An 11,722-nucleotide genomic window follows, 5' to 3' on the forward strand; every position below is an offset into this window, starting at 1 on the left:
CATAGTATTAACCTAACTGATATAAGTGTTTGATACATCTTATTAATCTTACTAATATTATGCGAATGTTTGTTAAAAGGTATCTCCAGAACCGCTGCACGGATCTCTATGAAATTAAGCATAGATGTAGGACATAGTCTGGAAGGACACATATTCTACTAAGCTTTGTTTACGCGGACGGAATCACGGGCAATAGTTAGTTACGTAATTTTTATTTTATAAATTGTAAAGATCAGACATGTGAAGGAATCTTTGTTCTTAAATCTTACTTCTTCTTCTTATTAATATTAAAATGCGAATGTTTTCATGCATTTAAGAATGTTATAAGGTATCTCCAGAACGGCTGTTTAGATGGATGGATGTTTGTTTGAAGATCTCGATGAAATTTGGCATGCATATAGAACATAGTCCCAAAAACCACGTAGGCTACTATTTTTTTTATTCCGTTTTGACGGAGTCACGAGCCATCGCTAGTATTATATACATAGAGGTTAAAGTAACAATTTATGTTTGGTTTTAATTATTACTACCGGAGTGCTTCAGGTACTTTTTCACGACCATTCCTCTTCGTTACCGTTCCCCCTAGAGGCTCCACTGATTGCCGTTTATTTCGGCTTCCATTTATCTTGTTCTTCGGCTTAGGGGTCGAATTAATGTGCTTTTATCCCGGCTGCGTTAATTGCCACCCCTAAATTTTCCAGCTTAATTATTCGCCGTAGTGAATTTAATTTTACCGTTTCGTTAGACTCGTCTTGAATTGTAAGCATAACAAATAAAGCTTTATAAATGAAATTTGTTTTTTTCATGCACCAATAGCCCAATAGTTAAGGGTATGGGGCGGTCAAGTGTTCGAATCCCACCATTTGACTATTGTAAACTAATATCCTAGCACAATTCTAGACCTAAGAAGCATGTTACAAGAAATAAATTAATTGACAAAAATCTGCTCATATCTTACTAATATTATAAATGCGAATGATGTAGATTGATGGATGGATGGATGGATGTTTGTTTGAAGGTATCCAGAACGGCATATCTTATCACAATGAAATTGGGCATGGATGTAGGACTCAGGCTGGAAAAGCACATAGACTACTTATTATGTGTTATTTTATTCCGCGCAGGCGGAGTCCGGCGATAGCTAGTGTTAAATAAAACATATAAGTGAATATTTGTGTGCCATTTCAATTTTTATATAACGATCTTTAATCGTTAAATTTTGAGGTCATAATCTCAATTTAAAACATATGATGACGAAATGTTTTATATAGAGATTTTGGTCTCAGAAAGCAACGGTTAGTCTGAGTATTGTTTTCTGAATAAGGCATTGGATAATCTCAAACCTACTAGCGCCATCTATGTTTCATCACCAAGCACTAGATGTATAAAACATAGGTCGTATTATAAAAAACTTGGTACAGCACCAGCTGTCGCAGACATAATTATTTCTTGAATATTTTATAGCAACCTATTACCACGTGTACTGACGACCTTTCCACGAAAGCAAGAAGCGTCACTGGAAAAGCTATCTTATTGAGAGAATGTTAGGGTTCAAATTAGTTTGCTTTAGTAATTCAAGTCAGTGTCAAATCCATTATCTTCTATATGAAAATTTCAAAGTTTAAGAAAAGAAATTCAAGAATAGTTACAAAACATTGAATTAATATTTTAACGAAAACAGTACCAAGAAGTTGTATAAAGTATTTAAAAAAATATCTCTTTGTATTATTGCCCTAATCATTCAATCTTACTAATATTATAAATGCAAATGTTTAGATGGATGGATGTTTGTTTGAATGTATCTACAGAACGACTGAACGGATCTCGCAATGAAATTCGGCATATATATAGAACATAGTCTTGAAGAACACATAGGCTACTTATTAAGTTTTTATTAATTCCGCGCGAACGGAGTCGCGGGCGACAGCTAGTATACATAATAAAAAAGTTCCTCATAATAATACGTAATAAAACTAACAAAGAGTTACTCATGCTTAATTTAAACATAATTATAAATTATTTAAATGGCGACTAAAATAACAAAATAACGGCAATTGGTACCCCTCTATAATACCGTATTGCAAGTCTTGTAACCAAAAATCGTTCTGTTTCAAAGATTGACGTAGCCTTGTGTACGATGGGCCTAAGAGAAGATATATTTTTACACTGGTAGGTTTGAGACACGTTCCTTGTTACGAGTTTTTTCATACATCTTCAAGCAGTACGTGACTCCTGATTTATCGAATTTATCTCTTACATGTTTATATCTTGTGTATTAAAGCAGATAGAATTTTCCTTGTTTAATTTTCTTTTAAGGAATTGCCGTAGAATTCTAATACCATAGCGTCAGTGTTGAAGAGGTTAAACACTTGATTTGTAATCTGCAAGTCTTGGATTCGAATCCCGCCATGTACCAATGTGTTTGGAAGTTCTTACGGTGAAGGAAAACAACGTGATGCAACCTGCACATATCAGCAAAAGAAAGGCTTGGCGGCTTGCCACCGTCCGTCGTCCGTCCGTCCGTGGTTTCTGCCTACCCCTTTAGGTTACATACGAGAGTTGCGTGTGTGTGTTAACTCTTTTATATATATTGATTTCCATTCCTCATTTTAAATAACGTATCAACTTCTTAAAATCCCTCGAAGTTCTGAAAATACTAAAAAAACAAGTATAATATCATTTTAACAATCACAAATACGTATTTCAAATGCAAACAAGAAACGAAGTGAAAGTTAAATACCATTTGTAAACTGACAACAATCAAAATGTAAAGAAAAACAGGCAAATAGAAAACTAATATAACAGTCGGACAACATCGATCCAGGGAAAAAGAGCATACATCAGTGAATACTGAAACAGCTTTACAAAAAGATATTGCTGTCACTGTTCTTCTAAAGAGAATAACAGAGATAACATTATGTTTTTACACAAATGTTCTAGCAATGAAAACTGCCAGTTAATATGAAGAATTGAAACACGAGTAAAGAAGAATGAATAATTAAAAAGGAAGACGACCGGGTGTTCGATTGAAAACATCTGTTGTCGTCTCACGATGCCTGGAACACCCTATTGGGCTATATGACTTTGAAAGACACGTCAGCGTTGAAATTGTTAAGTAATAGTGCTAATAAATCGATCATTACACCAACGGCAGTCAATAATATCAGACGTGCTAATGTTCGGAATTTATGAAAAGTTTAAACCAATTTAAATTTGGAACAAGTTCTTTATCCTATCAGTCGAGCTAAATCAGATCAAGGTATTCAATTTAATTATTATAAATATCATCAAGGAATCAGATATGTAGATGGCTACAAGGGTAGAGAAAGAACGAAGAATGTAGAGACAGATTGTGTTAAAGAGGCGATGCGTAAGAAGGGGGTTAATTCAGATATGAAGGCTAACAGAGATATATGGAAGAATAGCAAATACTGTGCCGACCTTCCAGAAAAAGGCCATGATAGAGTCGTGATTATAGTAATTGATAATTTTACAGATGATGACCAAAATCAAAACTCAGGGCCTCGTGTCCGATTTGATGCCAAACATCAAATTAATGCAAATGGCTGGACATTTCCTATTCAATTACTATCCAGGTATTTACTTAGCTATTATATTGCTTTTCATTACACAATTCAAGTTTAATCGTCACAATAAGAGTGGTTAAATAGTCCCTTAGTGTAGATTCATCATCATGCTACTTTGAGTTAGAAGAACATCTAGAAACAAAAGAGGTCGAACAAATGCCATATAAAAAAATGGTGTAGAGTAGAATTTATGAAATTGTCCATCTTGAAATGAATTTGGATTTCGTAGTAGACGATGTGTATGCATGTAATTTTGACGTTTTTAAATTTGCAGAAAATGCTGGAATGTCGATATTACTTCGCAAAATCTACGCCAGTGTTCACGCGTTTCTTATTATTATCCAGTATTTATGCATGATGGCGAATATGGCGCAGTATTCTGATGAAGTAAACGAGCTGACTGCTAATACGATTACTGTGCTGTTCTTCGCTCATTCAATTATTAAGTTAATTTTCTTTGCAATTAACTCAAAGAGTTTCTACAGGTAAGTCTGAATAAGTTTTAACTCTAAGATCTAAAAGTAGTTTAAATGTAGTTTTGAAGTCATTAATAAAATTTGTGGTACGGAAATTCTTGGTGACAAAGTTTTTGATATTTCTTAAGAAACTGATAATTAGGCTTGCTCACTTGGCTCATACATAAAGGTATTGCAAGCCAAACATCAGTAACCTCCCGATATTCTTACATCTTCTTTTCTTTTTAATTCTTTACTGAACTTCATAGATATAAAGCTATATACTTAATTTATAAGCCAAAATAGAGCAAGGTATTAGAATGTTCGAGAGGTTTAAATACAAATTTCAGTTTTAGAGACGATAGATTCTAAAACTGGGTCGTGCGGTTATTGCTTAATTAAAAGTTGTGTTTCTAACATTCATGGAAAAATAACTAGGTCATCTAGTTTCTACTTTATCTGTGATTTAGAAAAAAGCTTCAGAGACTCTAATAAAGAATCTTTTTCTATTTAGAATATTCTTTTTTAACCACTTCGATCACATTGGTTCTAGATTTTTCCTAACATACAATTTTGCGTTCTTCAAAAGTACATCATAAGTAATCTAGTTAATTTAAATATGTTACTTCTTTTGTATTTTGTATAGGACATTGGCAATGTGGAATCAGTCAAACAGTCATCCTCTCTTCACTGAATCAGACGCAAGATATCATCAATTGGCTTTGACTAAAATGCGAAGGTTATTGTATTTCATCTGCGGCATGACTGTACTCAGTGTTGTGTGTAAGAACTTTATTTACGATTACTCTTATCAACTTATGATCTTCCTAATATTACAAATGCGAATATTTGGATGGATGGATAGATGTTTCTTTAAAGGTATCTCCAGAACGGCTGAACGAATCTTGATGAAATTTAACAAAGATGTAAATCTTAGTCTGGAAGAACACATAGGCTGCTACTTAAGTTTTTTTTTTAAATCTGCGCAGACGGAGTCGCGAGCGACGGCTCGTAATTTATATTTTATGATTCAAAGAGGCTAAAAACTGATCTTAAGACCAGTAACCTCTAATTTAGGTGATTTCTTAGGAAATTATGATGACAGTAAAGTGGTTACTGCTATAGTCTTTTGTTCTGCCAATTAGTTCTTTTTAATCGTGGGTACGATCTAACTCCTATGCTGGTTTAAAATTGTATTCGACGTGTATTGTGGTATAAAATATCCTTGCATTTAGGTTGGGTGACGATAACGTTTTTCGGTGAATCAGTGCGCTTGATAACGAATAAAGAAACAAATGAAACTCTAACAGAACCAGCACCAAGACTGCCGGTCAAGGCCTGGTATCCTTTCAACGCAATGAGCGGGACAATGTATGTCGTCGCTTTCATATTTCAGGTATGTTGAAAACTAGAGATAAAAAGTACATACAAAAGAGTTATGTTTGATACTTAGTAGAAGCTTAGAATATAATTTGGAAACTAGATATTATATCGTAAACGTATAAAAATCGGCTAAAACAGTCACGTATGTTTGTCTGGTGGCAGCACCGACTAGTTTGGAGTCCATCGGGGGCGCTTCATCAGAGTTCAGCTTATAAAAGCATATGATAATGTCTCAAGAAAGCTTCTATCTCTTTTTCCTTGCCTGATTCGTTGCTATAACTGCGACCATAAAGCATTATGTTCCAGGTTTATTGGCTACTCTTCTCTATGGCTATAGCAAATCTGCTGGATGTAATGTTCTGCAGCTGGTTGATATTCGCCTGTGAGCAGCTGCAGCATCTCAAAGCTATTATGAAACCTCTGATGGAACTGAGCGCGTCTCTAGATACTTATCGACCCAATACTGCTGAGCTGTTTCGTGTTTCTAATACAGGTAATTGGGTAAATAAGAATCTATAAACTGGTGATGTGTTAACTGCGACAATGTCTTTACTTGTTTTCTAATTGGTTTGCCATTTATAATATCAATTACCAATAAAATTAGCTTACGTAGCAATGTTACATTTTAGCTGAATTTAAAGAAGACGATAAACAGTTTAATATTACTAAAAATTCCACCGAGATTGTCGCTGTGGTCAAAAGACTGCGGTCACGTCATTTTCATCTCAGACAGGCATGAACTCGTGACGGTGCCGATGCCGGTGACGATGTTGTTGGACAAACGGACTATGGATTTTTATAAAGTCGTTTCGTCAATAGAAATTACTTTTACGTTTATGAATTTGATACAAGTTTAATATTTAAGTTGATTCTTATTTTTACGAATACAGAAAAATCCGAGAAGATTCCAGACACGGTAGATCTAGACATCAGAGGAATCTATTCCACCCAACAAGACTTTGGTATGACAGCGCGAGGCGCGGGTGGTAGGTTGCAGACATTCGGTCAACCTGCACCCAACAATCCTAATGGTTTGACACAAAAACAAGAACTACTAGCTAGATCTGCTATCAAATATTGGGTGGAACGTCACAAGCATGTTGTTAGGTAAGTCCGTCATCGTCAACTCACAAAATTCGCTCGGGGCTGGAGACTGCATTGAGTTAAAGGTGACTAAGTCTCACTAGAATTTGTTAACCATGCTGGCCCAGTGCAATTGGTTGACGCAGATCTTTGAATTTCTTCGCAAATATATGGAGTTACAGGATGTTTTCTTTCACTGTAAAAAAGTAGAATATGAAGTCATACATGTAGAAAGAATTCGAAAATTTGAAAAACACACTGTCGCTGAGGATTGAACCTCAACCGATTACAAATAACTTAACTTCTTATTTTCCATTTGATGTTTGAGTGCTATAATAGCATAATTATCGTCTTAAAGACGATAATTATCTTCATCTTGTTTGTATACTTAATTACTGGTCGTGCTCGTTTTGTTATAATTATGTAAAGAATGCAGAAATTAAATCTTATTTCAATTATACTGTTTTCAGACTGGTTGCTTCAATTGGAGATACGTACGGCACAGCTCTGTTATTTCATATGTTGGTATCGACTATCACGCTTACTTTATTAGCATATCAGGCTACGAAGGTACAGTATTTGAGTACTACATAACCAGTTAGGGAGGCTTAATTTTAGTCTTCTTTATCTTAATAGTGTTCTTGTAAGGAAATTATGTGGAGGGGATTTGATGGAAGGGACGCATAGGAAGGGTTATTCTCTTTCTGAGTGTCTCTTCCGTCAATTAAATATAGGCAACGAATCTGCATTTGCATGCCTAAGGGTAGCGGTTGCTTCGCTATTTCGGTGAATTCAGGCTACTTGCTATTTTGCTTATATCGTTAGCTCACTATACGTCCCCACTGAGGGGCTCGGAGCCTACCCTATGTTAGGGGTGACTTTGCCTATATAATAAACTATAATACATGAAATGAAAGCCTTAGTTTTGTTGTAGTAAATAAATTCTTTACAGATCGATGGATTAAATGTCTACGCTTTTAGTACAATCGGATATTTGAGTTATACTTTGGGGCAGGTTTTTCATTTCTGTATTTTTGGTAACAGATTAATTGAAGAGGTAAGAAAATATAAAACATAATTTCACAATTTGCAAAAATGATCACGATGCTTGTGAATTGATTATGGATAGAGAAAGACAAAAGATTAAGAGACATCAGACTGTATAAGACCGCAGTAAATTCAGATATGAACCAAAATTATAGATCCTTGTTAAAATGCCATTTAATTTATATCAGTGACTAGCTGTCGCCAGCAACTCCGTTCGCGCGTAATTAAAAAAAAATAGCCTTTGTGTTCTTCTAGATTTTGTTCTACATCTATGCCAAGTTTCAGTGAGATCCATTCAGCCGTTTATATGGGAAAAAGAAAAGAGCTGTTTTTAGGTTTTTCCCGGCAATTTTTTGAATTTTTCTGACCTTTACAACCTTACCTAGACCTCGACGAACATTTAAAGACCAAGATTCTTCGTTTTCGAGTTTTAGCAAGACGAACGAACAGCAATTGATTTTTATATATATAGATAACAGCCTATTGGTTGTTACCTGATTGATATTTCGATACGGTTACAACCGATTGGCTTTTGTTTTCAAAGAGCTCATCAGTAATGGAAGCGGCATACTCCTGTCAATGGTACGACGGTTCTGAAGAAGCGAAGACATTCGTTCAGATAGTATGTCAACAATGTCAGAAGGCTATGAGTATTTCAGGAGCGAAGTTCTTCACAGTATCATTGGATCTGTTTGCTTCGGTAGAGTATTCTTTTATTCAGTACTAGCTAGCGCCGATGACTTCCGCGCGGTATTAAAAAAAGGTTTCTTAGATCTCCACGAACATTTCAAGACCAAAATAAGATAAATCCGTTAAGCCATTCTCGAGTTTTAGCGAGACTAACGAACAACAATTATTTTTATGTATATAAGTTTGTCAATTGAAATTTTGAAACAGTTAGAAAGTCTCTTCTAATCCTTTCTTACTCTTGAACTTTGTTGTGTGTTAACAAATTATGCTGTTATTTTATGAGTTTTTGGTGCATTGTTTTTAACAGTCGTACAACCAGCAATATCTGCACGAATGGGTGCAGCTTGCCCGGTGCAATACCAAGACCACACGACAGGCGTCAAGTGGAAGTAATCTCGTGTTTCGTCTGACGAGTGTGCGGATTAGAGGCCTAATTTGATCCGCTTTGCTTTCCTATGCCTTTCTTAAAAGGAAAGGGGTTTTGAAAAAAATATGTTTGAATTTTTTCAGGTGCTGGGTGCAGTTGTTACTTATTTCATGGTGTTGGTACAACTCAAGTGAATTAACAAAAATAAGGAACATCGTAATTTTAAGATTAAAATTAATTTGAAATTAAAACTTACTTTTAATCATTGCAAATTATATATATTGATAATATTTATATTGTTATGTAAATTAACTCAAGTATTTGTGTTTTATTTGCATTATACGATTTAAAAATTATATGCACTTGATATGACTATGGCCTAGTCACCCTTAACTTAGGGTAGGCTCCGAGCCCCTCAGTGGGGACGTATAGTGAGCTGATGATGATGCACTTGATAAATAATATGAACATTTTAATTCACTTTAAAATATTTATTTATAGATGTTAGAATACTTTATTGCATTTAATAAAATTGACAATTTACTATTGACTTTACTTTTGGATTTTTTATAAACTCGTATTAAAAACGGTTGTCCCTTTTATTCTCTTTTAGAAGAAAGAGATGGCAATATGTCTGTTTTTTCACCAGTAACCTGTTAACCGGACAAGACGTATAAATGCGTCAGGCGTAAACAATATCGATTACGGGTAGGACATATGAATACGTCCTCAAAAAATCTATTTTGTTTACTTGCTTTTAATTGTTTTGTGATTCCTTTTGTACTTCAAAATTATTAATAAACGATATACATTTCATAGTTTATCATTCATTTTATGAATAAATTAAAATATAGATATATGAAATGACGGTCTCCGGGCGTGACGTATTAACATGTCCTAGCGAAACAATACGCGCTCGGTACATGTTGCATAATTTGAACGAGAACTCCCCGGTTAACAGGTTAAAAGCTCAAGGTTATTCTAAATATATTTCTTAAAAGGAATTGATGAAATAAACATAAAAATAGTTCAAGGCCCCGGCGAGATTCGAACTCGCGATCTCCTGTTTACTAGACAGGCGCTTTAACCAACTAAGCCACGGCGCCGATTGCTTGACACATTGAAAAATAACACTAGTATAACAGTGGGTTTCCACTGAAGAAAAACTTGTATAAACATATTGTGTCATTCTCCTTGAAACAACTGAGACATCAATGTTTGTATTCAGTTGTTTAAACAAAGATATCTGATATTTGTAAAACAATTGCGACGTTTATTAAATGTAGAAAAATCAATATAAAATTAAATCGTTTACTTTATTTAATGTAATTTTGTTGTTTGCGTAAGTAATTCATTTAATCCGCAAGTTTCTTATCAATGTTTAAGACTTACTTAAGTAATTAAGTCTAAAGAAAGTTATGGTGTGTCTATCTATATATATAAAAGAAAGTCGTGTTAGTTACACTATTTATAACTCAAGAACGGCTTTACCGATATGACTGAAAATTGGTGAGGAGGTAGCTTAGAGCCAGGAGACGGACATAGGATACTACTTATTTTTCGAATTTATGCCTTTAAGAGCTGCTTTTTATTTAACTTACTAATATTATAAATGCGAATGTTTAGATGTATGGATGGGTGGGCTACACTAAGTAAGTTTTTAATATATCCACGCAGAAGGAGTCGCGGGCGACAGCTAGTTTAAGATAGATTAGTTTGACAATTCACTAGAGATGGGTTGATTACAATCGGTTCCAAATTTTTTCGATTTTCAATGTTGTTCTTATAGAAATTGCAATCGAAATTTTATTGATTATTGTTTCTGATTTTCGATAAAAATGTAATCGTTTCTTTTTATGACAATTTTATTCTTTAAAACTATTTAGAAAAATGAAATACCATACCAAAAAAAAACCTAGTTTGAGTCAAAAAACAAATGATCACGGTACTTGTAAACTTATTTCAATTGTGAAAATATTATAAATGAGCTAGAAATTTATTTAACGTTTTTATCGCGATGTTACATTGTTTAAAATCCTCTCGGAGGTAACGAGGCTAATAAAACTCAATAGAGGGCGCTGGCAATCGCCCTCTATACAGAAAGTTATTAAGATTCCATTTTCTTTCAAACGATCCATTAACTTGCTAGAAGTTCGTCTTGCTAGATTGTTTTTGAAATTATGAAGAAAGGAGAATTTATTTATCGTCTTTTGTACGTAAAAGTAGTAATTGTATATGTAGAAAACTTATACGTAGGATTGAAAATATAAAAATATACATAAAACAGGAATTAAAATTGTTAGGTAAATTTAGGCGCGAATGACGTGCTTTAATAAGACCAATGTCAGAATGAATAGTGAGGAGACACAATGTCGACATTTTAGTAAGGCTAGTGTTCGCACACTGGCACAGTGTCGGATTTTCTTCCTAACACAACATAGTTTATTCAAAACATATTTTAATTAGTTAAATAAATTGTGTTCACATCAGCGCCATCTATTATAAATTTAAAAAAAATATATTTAAAGTTTAAAGTAATAAAATAGTTTTATTAATATGAAGTAACATGGCAGTGGAAGCCAAAACCAAGATGTATAGAAGCGCACTTGTGTAAACTTTCTCACAAATTCTGACGACACGAAATATAGATATTTTGTTGCATTACTACGTAATATTTCCGGACGAAAATGTCGCATAATATCGAAAAGTTTCATTTGATTTAGTCTATTAATACAAAATGTATCGCTTTAGTACCAAACTCCATTTCCCGGTTCATTGAATCGACAAACGACCTCTAGTTTTGAAATGATTGTCAAAATTTGTTTATGAATACAGGGTGGAGAATTTTTGGATACTTTTATTACTAATTAAATGTCACTATAAAATATGGCTAATAAATTTTAGGACCAGTTAGTATTTACATTTAAAAAAAATATCGTCCGCGACTCCTCTGTTCGTCGTTCTGAAATAACCTTAAAACAAACATCCATCCATCCATCCATCCATCCATCCATCCATCCATCCATCCATCCATCCATCCATCCATCCATCCATCCATCCATCCATCCATCCATCCATCCATCCATCCATCCATCCATCCATCCATCCAT

At 34.2% G+C, this 11,722-nt stretch overlaps 1 protein-coding gene and 1 non-coding gene across 2 annotated transcripts; one reads left to right on the forward strand and one right to left on the reverse strand.

Moving 5' to 3' along the window:
* The first annotated feature begins 3,496 nt into the window (after positions 1 to 3,496).
* On the forward strand, positions 3,497 to 8,825 carry Orco (odorant receptor co-receptor). The gene is made up of 10 exons (XM_013311962.1): positions 3,497 to 3,596; positions 3,862 to 4,072; positions 4,689 to 4,825; positions 5,278 to 5,438; positions 5,732 to 5,918; positions 6,316 to 6,532; positions 6,979 to 7,078; positions 7,461 to 7,565; positions 8,100 to 8,255; positions 8,756 to 8,825. The coding sequence occupies exons 1-10, from the start codon at positions 3,497 to 3,499 to the stop codon at positions 8,804 to 8,806; spliced, it is 1,425 nt and encodes a 474-aa protein (XP_013167416.1). The 3' UTR covers positions 8,807 to 8,825.
* Positions 8,826 to 9,644: 819 nt separating this feature from the next.
* TRNAT-AGU (transfer RNA threonine (anticodon AGU)) lies at positions 9,645 to 9,718 on the reverse strand. The gene has a single exon. It is a non-coding gene; the product is annotated as a tRNA-Thr (tRNA).
* Between the last annotated feature and the right edge of the window lie 2,004 nt (positions 9,719 to 11,722).

Source organism: Papilio xuthus, unplaced genomic scaffold (assembly GCF_000836235.2).
Source record: "Papilio xuthus unplaced genomic scaffold, Pxut_1.1 DF827679.1, whole genome shotgun sequence".
NCBI lineage: Eukaryota > Metazoa > Arthropoda > Insecta > Lepidoptera > Papilionidae > Papilio > Papilio xuthus.

Bases quoted from the DNA above. Each gene is read 5' to 3' on its own strand.
- Orco (XM_013311962.1), top strand. From the start codon at position 3,497: ATGATGACCAAAATCAAAACTCAGGGCCTCGTGTCCGATTTGATGCCA. The intron at 5,919-6,315 runs GTAATTGGGTAA...TTACGAATACAG, and splicing joins GTTTCGTGTTTCTAATACAG to AAAAATCCGAGAAGATTCCA. The intron at 7,079-7,460 runs GTACAGTATTTG...AATTCTTTACAG, and splicing joins TAGCATATCAGGCTACGAAG to ATCGATGGATTAAATGTCTA.